A 13,604-nucleotide genomic window follows, 5' to 3' on the forward strand; every position below is an offset into this window, starting at 1 on the left:
CACAAACGGCCTGTATAGAAATAAGGGAAACCGGAAAGAGGCATCTTGCACGTTTTCAAGTTAAGTCTCCGTTCTCTCGTACTCTTCAGTTGAGTTTACTTCACATTTAGGTTGCTAATGTAATGGATTTGTTTACCAGCGCAAGTCTAGATAGCACTAGCTGTATTATGCCGACAGTTAAGATTTAGTCTGCTAGTTGTATCTCTACAGCATGGACATATCTCTGGGCGACGTGGACATCCTCATGCACCTTATCAAAATATGACTCAGTATCACACCATCCCATTCTCTGGGGTCTGTCTGCAATCATAACCAGTAGAATCTAACAGGAATAATGAACCATAACCAGTAGTATCTAACAGGAATAATGAATCATAACCAGAAGTATCTAACAGGAATAATGAACCATAACCAGTAGTATCTAACAGGAATAATGAATCATAACCAGTAGTATCTAACAGGAATAAAGATACTACTGGTTATGATTCATTATTCCTGTTAGATACTACTGGTTATGATTCATTATTCCTGTTAAATACTACTGGTTATGATTCATTATTCCCGTTAGATACTATTACTAACGGGAATAATGAATCATAACCAGTAGTATTTAACAGGAATAATGAATCATAACCAGTAGTATCTAACAGGAATAATGAATCATAACCAGTAGTATCTAACAGGAATAATGAATCATAACCAGTAGTATCTACCGGGAATAATGAATCATAACCAGTAGTATCCAACAGGAATAATGAATCATAACCAGTAGTATCTAACAGGAATAATGAATCATAACCAGTAGTATCTAACAGGAATAATGAATCATAGTAATAGTATCCACCAGGAATAATGAATCATAACCAGTAGTATCTAACAGGAATAATGAATCATAGTAATAGTATCTAACAGGAATAATGAATCATAACCAGTAGTATCTAACAGGAATAATTAATCATAGTAATAGTATCTAACAGGAATAATGAATCATAACCAGTAGTATCTAACAGGAATAATGAATCATAACCAGTAGTATCTAACAGGAATAATGAATCATAGTAATAGTATCTAACAGGAATAATGAATCATAACCAGTAGTATCTAACAGGAATAATGAATCATAACCAGTAGTATCTAACAGGAATAATGAATCATAACCAGTAGTATCTAACAGGAATAATTAATCATAGTAATAGTATCTAACAGGAATAATGAATCATAACCAGTAGTATCTAACAGGAATAATGAATCATAACCAGTAGTATCTAACAGGAATAATGAATCATAACCAGTAGTATCCAACAGGAATAATGAATCATAACCAGTAGTAGTATCTAACAGGAATAATGAATCATAACCAGTAGTATCCAACAGGAATAATGAATCATAGTAATAGTGTCTAACAGGAATAATGAATCATAACCAGTAGTATCTAACAGGAATAATGAATCATAGTAATAGTATCTAACAGGAATAATGAATCATAACCAGTAGTATCTAACAGGAATAATGAATCATAACCAGTAGTATCTAACAGGAATAATGAATCATAACCAGTAGTATCTAACAGGAATAATGAATCATAACCAGTAGTATCTAACAGGAATAATGAATCATAACCAGTAGTATCTAACAGGAATAATTAATCATAACCAGTAGTAGTATCTAACAGGAATAATTAATCATAACCAGTAGTATCTAACAGGAATAATGAATCATAACCAGTAGTAGTATCTAACAGGAATAATTAATCATAACCAGTAGTATCTAACAGGAATAATTAATCATAACCAGTAGTATCTAACAGGAATAATGAATCATAACCAGTAGTAGTATCTAACAGGAATAATTAATCATAACCAGTAGTATCTAACAGGAATAATTAATCATAACCAGTAGTATCTAACAGGAATAATGAATCATAACCAGTAGTATCTAACAGGAATAATGAATCATAACCAGTAGTATCCAACAGGAATAATGAATCATAGTAATAGTATCTAACAGGAATAATTAATCATAACCAGTAGTATCTAACAGGAATAATGAATCATAGTAATAGTATCTAACGGGAATAATGAATCATAACCAGTAGTAAGTATCCAACAGGAATAATGAATCATAGTAATAGTATCTAACAGGAATAATTAATCATAACCAGTAGTATCTAACGGGAATAATGAATCATAGTAATAGTATCTAACAGGAATAATGAATCATAGTAATAGCTGTTTGGTGAATCTATTAATGATGTATGACCACTGGAGTCATCGCCACTTTTTATAGAATATTTTGATATTTATTTAATCACTCAATCTTTCAAATTCTGTAGGAGAGGTAAATATGAATGTAAAATAATTTGACATGATTTATATGAACAGGGTCATGAACATATGGACTTTGAAATGAACAAGAGGTTAAACGTAGGCTAAGTCTAGCATAAGCTTCCTCCCACACTTTACAATAACTCTGTTGCGGTGGTCTTAGGTAGTCTCCAGGCCTATTTGCCGACTAGCCAAATAAAGTGCCTAGCATGCATGATGCGTGCAACTCGTCATTCCAACATATTTGAACATTTCATTCAATCTTCAGTCTGTCATCCATTCAGTAATTTGTCCGAGTTGCAATAAGAACTAAATTCAAGAGAACAGAACAGTCTTATTCTTTTGTTTATTGAAATCAGTGTGTGTATTCAAAATGTATCTAAATTCTCCAAAGTTCTTTCATAATTCAATGTTTAATTTAGGCCTATCCAAATACAAAATAGGCCTTTTTGGAGTTAACTGCCTTGTTCAGGGGCAGAACAACAGGTTTTTACCTTGTCAGCTCGGGGATTCGATCTCGCAACCTTTCGGTTTCTAGTCCAACGCTCTAACCACTAGGCTACCTGCCGCTCCTTGAATAGGCTATAGATCGTCTTGACCATTGGGACCCCTTGGCTAGTTCGCTCAGGACAGGTTACAGCCAAGACTTACCAATATGTTGTTTTGTCTCATTTATTGATATGGATATAGCCTCTACGTGATGGGGTTGTGCAACGTAAATGGCTATAACAAGCCTCCATGCAGAGTGGAATTTACAAATACAACAGTCAAAAGGCCTAGTATAAGGTCTACAGTCCGTGCTCCCAAATACTGGGAAAAGTGTGATTCATTAGGTTACATGATCACCACAGTCGCCGCACGTGGCTATAAAAATTAATTCTGAAATATGGCCATTAAATAACACGCAACACAGCATGGTATATTTAGATAGTGGAATAGGCCCAGCGCAGGCAGTTATTCTAGACAAGGCTCTTCTGTGACTTTATCATTCTCACACAAGTCATTTGCTGAAGGCCCAAACCTATACTACGCCATGTACTTGTATAACGGCGTTATTGAATGCAGTTCTAAAACAAGCTCTAGACTTTTATTTTGGAAATTAAACCTGAAGCTGCATAGCAACACTAACGTCTGGGTTAGAGTTGCTCGATAGACTAGCAACGTTCGGTTTATGTCCGTTGCAGATGCCACATCACTGACAAAGGTTTGTGCATATAAAAAAGATCTGTAACCAAGTGAAGGGAGAAGTAAAGGGTGTTTACAAATCTAATTCAACATTTACGTTTAGTTTGGCTTTTCTTACAATTTACTTCTGGATGTTTTTTACGATCCTAACGAAGCGTATGTTCAACCTTTTTGTCAGCGATCTCGCTCCATACACTTCCCCCAGCCAGGCAGTGTTACAGGGAGAGGTGGAATTAGACTAAATAGGATTTTTAGTTATTTGACTTTGTGCGATTAATTTACCAGCTATGAAACAAAACGGCAGAAATCATTTGAAAACAGCTACTGCAGCATTTATTTTACTATAAATGTGATCGTACTTGACTATTTTTAAATATTTTTTATTAACAAATGTGAGTGAAATGCTCGCACTGTGGAGCCCTGACCACAAGGCAACATGGCTGGTGAAATAGACATTTTACCCACAAATTGCCTAGATCTACCTGCAGGTGGCGGGTGTTAATTTTAGGCCCTGCTGTAACTGAATCAAAGGCTTTATTGGTTGTATGTTGGGATTAAAACAGTTTGTGTTGTTTCTAAAACTGCAGGTGACCCGAGTTCAGTAAAAATGATGAACCTTTTATTTTCCTCCCACAGTGTGGTGTTTGGCAACAGCAGCGGTCTGGCTGTCGTGGACTACCTTCAGAAGAGCCTCCTCCTGAACATGAGCACGTCAGAGCTGTACAGTCCCTCAGACCCCTACCAGAGACAGCCTCGGTCGCCTCGGAAGACACGCCAGCCATCTGGAGGTGAAGGGAGCATGCGTTCGCATCTTACTGTTCAGTTGAGTAGGCTACGGCATGTAGCTATGTTCACAGAAATTAAAGGAAGTATGTTCACACAAAATGTCCCCCCCCCCCCAAACTTAAGTATGTTCTCTAGAACCCCTACCTGATAGTGTCATGAAAGTGATTAGTGTAGTAGTGTGTTGTCAAGTGAGTTGTAGTTTGGACTGAAAGGTATTGATAGTCCAGAGTATAGAATGAGAACACAACTACTGTATATAACGGAGATCTCTGTGGTCCAGTGTATGCCTGACCTATTAAAGCCAGTAAGCTAGCGAGAGGAGCAGGCCTCACACTAGGCTTGGACGGTAACCAGATTTTCATTTCGTCATACAGTTATTCTCTCATCCCGGGATTTACAATACTACCGACAAAGCACACAAGGGGGTGATAAAAATGCAAGAAAAGCCCATTGGTCCTCTATTACCAGAATGCTGAAAAAATTTGCACAAACTACTAGAGAAATCGCATAAATGCTAACGAGTGAAAACAAGCAAACTAATTTTAAAGACCGGCAAATCCAGCTCATAAAGTTATACAAGCATAGCTAGTAGCACTACCAAATGTCAGTTTCATTGACTGTTGACATTTACAAGCGAAAGTGAACGAGATAAACGGTGCAAATGAACGAAGAGGTGATGCATGCTTTGTTGAAGGAAGAGCAGCATGTGTACACGACGCATAGAGGAGAAGGAAGAGCAGCATGTGTACACGACGCATAGAGGAGAAGGAAGAGCAGCATGTGTACACAGAGCATAGGGGAGAAGGAAGAGCAGCATGTGTACACGACGCATAGGGGAGAAGGAAGAGCAGCATGTGTACACAGAGCATAGAGGAGAAGGAAGAGCAGCATGTGTACACGACGCATAGAGGAGAAGGAAGAGCAGCATGTGTACACGGAGCATAGAGGAGAAGGAAGAGCAGCATGTGTACACGGAGCATAGAGGAGAAGGAAGAGCAGCATGTGTACACGGAGCATAGAGGAGAAGGAAGAGCAGCATGTGTACACGACGCATAGGGGAGAAGGAAGAGCAGCATGTGTACACGACGCATAGAGGAGAAGGAAGAGCAGCATGTGTACACGACGCATAGAGGAGAAGGAAGAGCAGCATGTGTACACGACGCATAGGGGAGAAGGAAGAGCAGCATGTGTACACGGAGCATAGAGGAGAAGGAAGAGCAGCATGTGTACACGACGCATAGGGGAGAAGGAAGAGCAGCATGTGTACACGACGCATAGAGGAGAAGGAAGAGCAGCATGTGTACACAGAGCATAGGGGAGAAGGAAGAGCAGCATGTGTACATGGAGCATAGAGGAGAAGGAAGAGCAGCATGTGTACACGACGCATAGGGGAGAAGGAAGAGCAGCATGTGTACACAGAGCATAGAGGAGAAGGAAGAGCAGCATGTGTACACAGAGCATAGAGGAGAAGGAAGAGCAGCATGTGTACACAGAGCATAGGGGAGAAGGAAGAGCAGCATGTGTACACGACGCATAGGGGAGAAGGAAGAGCAGCATGTGTACACGACGCATAGGGGAGAAGGAAGAGCAGCATGTGTACACGACGCATAGAGGAGAAGGAAGAGCAGCATGTGTACACAGAGCATAGAGGAGAAGGAAGAGCAGCATGTGTACACGACGCATAGGGGAGAAGGAAGAGCAGCATGTGTACACGACGCATAGAGGAGAAGGAAGAGCAGCATGTGTACACAGAGCATAGAGGAGAAGGAAGAGCAGCATGTGTACACGACGCATAGGGGAGAAGGAAGAGCAGCATGTGTACACAGAGCATAGGGGAGAAGGAAGAGCAGCATGTGTACACAGAGCATAGGGGAGAAGGAAGAGCAGCATGTGTACACAGAGCATAGGGGAGAAGGAAGAGCAGCATGTGTACACAGAGCATAGAGGAGAAGGAAGAGCAGCATGTGTACACGACGCATAGAGGAGAAGGAAGAGCAGCATGTGTACACGACGCATAGGGGAGAAGGAAGAGCAGCATGTGTACACAGAGCATAGGGGAGAAGGAAGAGCAGCATGTGTACACGACGCATAGGGGAGAAGGAAGAGCAGCATGTGTACACGACGCATAGAGGAGAAGGAAGAGCAGCATGTGTACACGACGCATAGGGGAGAAGGAAGAGCAGCATGTGTACACAGAGCATAGGGGAGAAGGAAGAGCAGCATGTGTACACAGAGCATAGAGGAGAAGGAAGAGCAGCATGTGTACACAGAGCATAGAGGAGAAGAATAGAGAAGGAAGAGCAGCATGTGTACACAGAGCATAGAGGAGAAGAATAGAGAAGGAAGAGCAGCATGTGTACACAGAGCATAGAGGAGAAGAATAGAGAAGGAAGAGCAGCATGTGTACACAGAGCATAGGGGAGAAGGAAGAGCAGCATGTGTACACAGAGCATAGAGGAGAAGGAAGAGCAGCATGTGTACACAGAGCATAGGGGAGAAGGAAGAGCAGCATGTGTACACAGAGCATAGGGGAGAAGGAAGAGCAGCATGTGTACACGACGCATAGGGGAGAAGGAAGAGCAGCATGTGTACACAGAGCATAGAGGAGAAGAATAGAGAAGGAAGAGCAGCATGTGTACACAGAGCATAGAGGAGAAGAATAGAGAAGGAAGAGCAGCATGTGTACACAGAGCATAGAGGAGAAGAATAGAGAAGGAAGAGCAGCATGTGTACACAGAGCATAGAGGAGAAGAATAGAGAAGGAAGAGCAGCATGTGTACACAGAGCATAGAGGAGAAGAATAGAGAAGGAAGAGCAGCATGTGTACACAGAGCATAGAGGAGAAGAATAGAGAAGGAAGAGCAGCATGTGTACACAGAGCATAGAGGAGAAGAATAGAGAAGGAAGAGCAGCATGTGTACACAGAGCATAGCATTTGTCTCTCAACAGGAGGCATCCCTGGTGGACTGTCCATCTGTTCAGTGCCACTATAGAAGCCACAGAGAAACATGCTCATCATGACTGGGTTCTGTCTGTGCCGTGTTTGGAGTGCCCTGCCTTTTGCGTCCGCTGGTCGAAATTAAATGTACATTTTGGAGCACTGTACACAAACACATTTGAGTAGGGCTTCACGCTTGTTGTTGCTTCTAATAATAATAATAATAATATATGCCATTTAGCAGACGCTTTTATCCAAAGCGACTTACAGTCATGTGTGCATACATTCTACGTATGGGTGGTCCCGGGAATCGAACCCACTACCCTGGCGTTACAAGCGCCATGCTCTACCAACTGTGCCACAGAAGGACCACCGCTTCTGACTGCCATGTCATTTCTGTCACCAATACATGCTATCTCTCTCTGTCTTGCCATACTTCCTCTTATGCTCTTTCTTTATCTTGTCGTCCTACCACTCATGTTTCTCATTGTGGTCATGTCATCCTTGGCTTAGTGAGCCTCCAGGGGCTCAGCAGGACTGGGTTCAATAGTGCTCTTCAGTCATGCCTGGACTCAAATGTGGATAACTAAGCCTACAATTTCAATTCACTCACAAATCGAGTTATCTTGTCATCATTTGATTTACTGTAAAAATGTATGAGAGTTAATTTATATTTAATTAATTAGTCTCAAAAATGGTGGTATTGTTTTTAAACCCATACATACTGATCTGCAGTACTATTGGAGCGAATTCAGTTGCTAGCCTCATTGAGTTTGCTGTTTTTCTGTTCTGATTCACTCTCATTGTTTTGTCTCACCTATTTTCCTGTGTTGATCTCTCTCTATGGACTTGTAAAGACAAAGACATTCCGCCTGTGACATCTTGCATGTCCCGCCTTTCTATATTTTATACGTCTATGAAAAAGACCTATCATACTTCTAACTCCCGTAAGTCATCTCATGTTTATCACAATCTTTGTCTTCTCTCTTTCTCTTCAATCTGCCTTTTCTGTCAATGCAGATTCCTCTCACTGTCTATTTCGTGCCTGTTCTCCACATCTCTGTGATAATATCACATTGGTCTAAGACATGTCTGTTCTCCACATCTCTGTGATAATATCACATTGGTCTAAGACATGTCTGTTCTCCACATCTCTGTGATAATATCACATTGGTCTAAGACATGTCTGTTCTCCACATCTCTGTGATAATATCACATTGGTCTAAGACATGTCTGTTCTCCACATCTCTGTGATAATATCACATTGGTCTAAGACATGTCTGTTCTCCACATCTCTGTGATAATATCACATTGGTCTAAGACATGTCTGTTCTCCACATCTCTGTGATAATATCACATTGGTCTAAGACATGTCTGTTCTCCACATCTCTGTGATAATATCACATTGGTCTAAGACATGTCTGTTCTTCACATCTCTGTGATAATATCACATTGGTCTAAGACATGTCTGTTCTCCACATCTCTGTGATAATATCACATTGGTCTAAGACATGTCTGTTCTCCACATCTCTGTGATAATATCACATTGGTCTAAGACATGTCTGTTCTCCACATCTCTGTGATAATATCACATTGGTCTAAGACATGTCTGTTCTCCACATCTCTGTGATAATATCACATTGGTCTAAGACATGTCTGTTCTCCACATCTCTGTGATAATATCACATTGGTCTAAGACATGTCTGTTCTCCACATCTCTGTGATAATATCACATTGGTCTAAGACATGTCTGTTCTCCACATCTCTGTGATAATATCACATTGGTCTAAGACATGTCTGTTCTCCACATCTCTGTGATAATATCACATTGGTCTAAGACATGTCTGTTCTCCACATCTCTGTGATAATATCACATTGGTCTAAGACATGTCTGTTCTCCACATCTCTGTGATAATATCACATTGGTCTAAGACATGTCTGTTCTCCACATCTCTGTGATAATATCACATTGGTCTAAGACATGTCTGTTCTCCACATCTCTGTGATAATATCACATTGGTCTAAGACATGTCTGTTCTCCACATCTCTGTGATAATATCACATTGGTCTAAGACATGTCTGTTCTCCACAGCTCTGTGATAATATCACATTGGTCTAAGACATGTCTGTTCTCCACATCTCTGTGATAATATAACATTGGTCTAAGACATGTCTGTTCTCCACATCTCTGTGATAATATCACATTGGTCTAAGACATGTCTGTTCTCCACAGCTCTGTGATAATATCACATTGGTCTAAGACATGTCTGTTCTCCACAGCTCTGTGATAATATCACATTGGTCTAAGACATGTCTGTTCTCCACATCTCTGTGATAATATCACATTGGTCTAAGACATGTCTGTTCTCCACAGCTCTGTGATAATATCACATTGGTCTAAGACATGTCTGTTCTTCACATCTCTGTGATAATATCACATTGGTCTAAGACATGTCTGTTCTCCACATCTCTGTGATAATATCACATTGGTCTAAGACATGTCTGTTCTCCACAGCTCTGTGATAATATCACATTGGTCTAAGACATGTCTGTTCTTCACATCTCTGTGATAATATCACATTGGTCTAAGACATGTCTGTTCTCCACATCTCTGTGATAATATCACATTGGTCTAAGACATGTCTGTTCTTCACAGCTCTCAGTGATAACAGCGATGGAAACAACATTTCAGAGGAGAAAAGCAGCAAATCACCAACATCAGGTAACATTTAATTCTCCATTACTGCATAATACAAAACGCAATCTACCTTTTTCTTGAGAAAGTACGAGAAGGACATGTTCGATATACATGTTTATCCATTTAGCTGCTTTTCAGTATCAAGGAGTGTTGAATGAGTTGATGTCCACTGAAGTGTTCTTGTTACCAGGCTCTACGACACCCACCAATTCAGACGATGAACACAAACAGAAAAGGTTTATAGAAATGGGTACTGTATAACACTGATAAATCAACAACATCTACAGAGCTTCATTCTTCCCAAACGTTCTGGCCGTCAGAAATGCAATGCAATTTTACATTTGCCTTTGTCTTTTTAAAACACATTTGCAGTGAAGTCCAAAAGCAGGCGCTTTTCCAAGACGGTTGCCAATGACTTTGGTAGTGTATGATCCCTGTGTTATAAACTCTGCTTTCTTTCTCTCACCGACCTCACTGGGTTTCAAACCACGGCTATGCCCTAATCCAACATGGCCGACCTCACTGGGCTTCTAACCAAGGCTATGCCCTAATCCAACATGGCCGACCTCACTGGGCTTCTAACCAATGCTATGCCCTAATCCAACATGGCCGACCTCACTGGGCTTCTAACCAAGGCTATGCCCTAATCCAACATGGCCGACCTCACTGGGCTTCTAAACAAGGCTGTGCCCTAATCCAACATGGCCGACCTCACTGGGCTTCTAACCAAGGCTATGCCCTAATCCAACATGGCCGACCTCACTGGGCTTCTAACCAATGCTATGCCCTAATCCAACATGGCCGACCTCACTGGGCTTCTAACCAAGGCTATGCCCTAATCCAACATGGCCGACCTCACTGGGTTTCTAAACAAGGCTGTGCCCTAATCCAACATGGCCGACCTCACTGGGTTTCTAAACAAGGCTGTGCCCTAATCCAACATGGCCGACCTCACTGGGTTTCTAAACAAGGCTGTGCCCTAATCCAACATGGCCGACCTCACTGGGCTTCTAACCACGGCTATGCCCTAATCCAACATGGCCGACCTCACTGGGTTTCTAAACAAGGCTGTGCCCTAATCCAACATGGCCGACCTCACTGGGTTTCTAAACAAGGCTGTGCCCTAATCCAACATGGCCGACCTCACTGGGTTTCTAAACAAGGCTGTGCCCTAATCCAACATGGCCGACCTCACTGGGTTTCTAAACAAGGCTGTGCCCTAATCCAACATGGCCGACCTCACTGGGCTTCTAACCAAGGCTATGCCCTAACCAACATGGCCGACCTCACTGGGTTTCTAAACAAGGCTGTGCCCTAATCCAACATGGTCTCTTACCGACATCACTGGGCTTCTAACCCAGGCTATGCCCTAATCCAACATGGCCGACCTCACTGGGTTTCTAAACAAGAGGTTGTGCCCCAATCCAACATGGCCGCCTATGCATCATGTGCTAATGAAGGTGATGGAGAAGAAACGTACTCAATCTGTGGGTTGTTTTTGTCAATCACAAGGTTGCTGATGTCTATTAAAGTGATCCTCTGCACTTTGTCAAATGCATGATTGATAGAGGGGTATCCATTTGTATCTCTTAGGACCAAATGTATTATGCTTTTTTGCATTGTTGTACCTGTTCTTTCTAGAGGGAATATAATGTCAAATAAAGACACTAAAAACATTTTATTTTATTTTATCACCCATCTAAAAGTGGTGTATGTTTTCACTGGTTCAAATGTATACTAACTCTGACCATTAATCTCTTAACTAATTTCTAACAAATTGAGGTATTGGGAATGTTCATCAGTAGAATAACGCAAGATTCGGTTTGACCAACTAAAAAAAAACATTTTTATAACAGAGCTTTGATACTTGATTATTCACTTTAATGATTTTCCCTCGCATTCCTCCCCAGTCATTTTTTGAAAAAATAACCAATAATCAATCTCTTTTTCTAGTCTACCTCTTGCTTTGTACGTGTGTGATGCACTCAATGACCGGCTGCCTCTGAGTCTCAATGCTAATTCTACATTCTAATTCTACATTCTAATGCTAATTCTACATTCTAATTCTACATTCTAATTCTACATTCTAATTCTACATTCAAATGCTAATTCTACCTTCTAATTCTACATTCTAATTCTACAGTCTCCTCAAACTTTTTGCCAATGAATGATGGATGACACAAATTGCTGAAAGTGATCAAAACAAGTAGCGTTTTAATGGAGATCATTGTATTTGACATTAATTTTGCTTGATTCCAAAGTAGTAATTTGTAAAGAGGGCATGTTTTATTTAATTTATTTATTTGTATTTATTTTCCTTGCAGCCAAGATGTCAAAGAAAATTAGCTCACCTACAGAGCAAAAGACAGGCCTGGGTAAGCCCTTATCACTTTGTGTTGATTACATTCCATAGTAGCCCTTTTACCTTTCAGGTTCTATTCCCACTTCCTAATTAAACCAAACTTTCCTTACAGTTTCAATGTTTGTTTGTGAGAGTGTAGCCCTAGCCTGGTGGTACCAGCCTAATAGCTGTGTTCTCCATTGTGCATCAGAATTGTGTGCTATCTCACGATCAGGCTGGTTCCACCTGTAAGAAAGACGTGTCACTGAATGTGTAAAATTCAAATTCTGTTATCTTGTAAACTGAGACACATGTATTCTCTGTTTGGCCTCGTCCTCTCCATAAGCAGAGGAGAGGGTGCGACAGCAGCGCTCTCTCCCATATAAGAGGTGCATGGTCCTACTGTATGTGAATTAGGTGCTAAACTTATTTGTCGTTTTGAAAACTAAATTAACACCAGATCTCATGTGATCTCTCAGTGATGAAACACCATGTGGTTCTTCTGGAATTACCTTTATTTGGTGGTACTGTAGTTCTTAAGATGGGTGTTTCATGTGCTGCTCCTTGTGTGCATTGTGAAGAAATGTGATGTTTTTTTCTCTAGCTTGGATATACCTTTGCATAACTAACTTGCTCATGAGACAATGCAGGACTTCTCCTGAATTTCAGTGTCTACATGAAAGTACACAGGTCTAACCTTCCTTTGGGTTATTAACTAATCCTATTTTCCTTTCCTTTTCCAACTTTATCAAAGCATCCACTTTCATATTATCCCTCACTTCTCCTCTCTCTCTATTTGTCCTCTCTCAATACCATCCAGATGCCAAGGACAGTTCGTTCAGCCGCTCGAGGAGTTCCAGTGTGACCAGTATAGAGCGGGAGTCCCGCGAAGCCATCTCCTCCATCCACCTCAGTGAGAGTTTCCCCAGGAAGACGGACAGCAGCCCCAGCCCCAGCCTGTGGTTGGGTACTACCCAGGGCACTGTCCTGGTCCTCTCCCTCAGCCTGCCACCTACAGGGGACCAGAGGCTGCAGCAACCTGTCGGAGTCTCTTCCTGTGGTAAGTGTGATTGCTGATATGAGTTAGGTTTGCGTCCCAAATTGAACCCTATTCCCTATGTAGTGTACTACTTTTGACCAGGGCCCATAGGGCAGCCATGGTAACCTTAATAACAATAAATGACACAGTGGAGCCCATTCAACATTTTAGGTCTCGGACAAGGTTAGCCGGTTCACTGACCCATCTCTGTGACAGCAGAAGTACCACCACCTTGACTGTGGTGGCTGAATCTGGATGGAACTGGAAGAAATAGTTTGCGGCGACATATACTC

The 13,604-nt window shown here is 41.2% G+C and overlaps 1 protein-coding gene and 1 long non-coding RNA gene across 10 annotated transcripts in view; one reads left to right on the top strand and one right to left on the bottom strand.

The window, feature by feature from the left end:
- LOC118369042 (syntaxin-binding protein 5-like) overlaps positions 1-13,604 on the top strand; it is a 60,039-nt gene that overhangs the window by 40,296 nt on the left and 6,139 nt on the right. The window contains exons 18-24 of one of the 4 annotated variants that reach the window (XM_052496549.1): positions 4,146-4,297; positions 8,091-8,180; positions 9,890-9,955; positions 10,122-10,181; positions 10,304-10,351; positions 12,256-12,306; positions 13,093-13,332. In XM_052496549.1, the coding sequence (XP_052352509.1) occupies positions 4,146-4,297; positions 8,091-8,180; positions 9,890-9,955; positions 10,122-10,181; positions 10,304-10,351; positions 12,256-12,306; positions 13,093-13,332 (707 nt within the window). The remainder of the gene's footprint in view (positions 1-4,145; positions 4,298-8,090; positions 8,181-9,889; positions 9,956-10,121; positions 10,182-10,303; positions 10,352-12,255; positions 12,307-13,092; positions 13,333-13,604) is intronic. The other 3 variants (XM_052496550.1, XM_052496551.1, XM_052496552.1) reach the window with 3 other exon arrangements.
- Positions 10,361-11,313, bottom strand: LOC127915865 (uncharacterized). 6 transcript variants are annotated; one of them, XR_008092606.1, is made up of 4 exons: positions 10,738-11,313; positions 10,642-10,689; positions 10,546-10,593; positions 10,361-10,497 (listed from the first exon to the last, which is right to left on the bottom strand). It is a non-coding gene; the product is annotated as an uncharacterized LOC127915865 (long non-coding RNA). The 6 variants fall into 6 exon arrangements; XR_008092607.1 differs by lacking the exon at positions 10,642-10,689; XR_008092605.1 differs by lacking the exon at positions 10,546-10,593.

The sequence above is a fragment of the Oncorhynchus keta genome, chromosome 35 (genome assembly GCF_023373465.1).
Source record: "Oncorhynchus keta strain PuntledgeMale-10-30-2019 chromosome 35, Oket_V2, whole genome shotgun sequence".
NCBI lineage: Eukaryota > Metazoa > Chordata > Actinopteri > Salmoniformes > Salmonidae > Oncorhynchus > Oncorhynchus keta.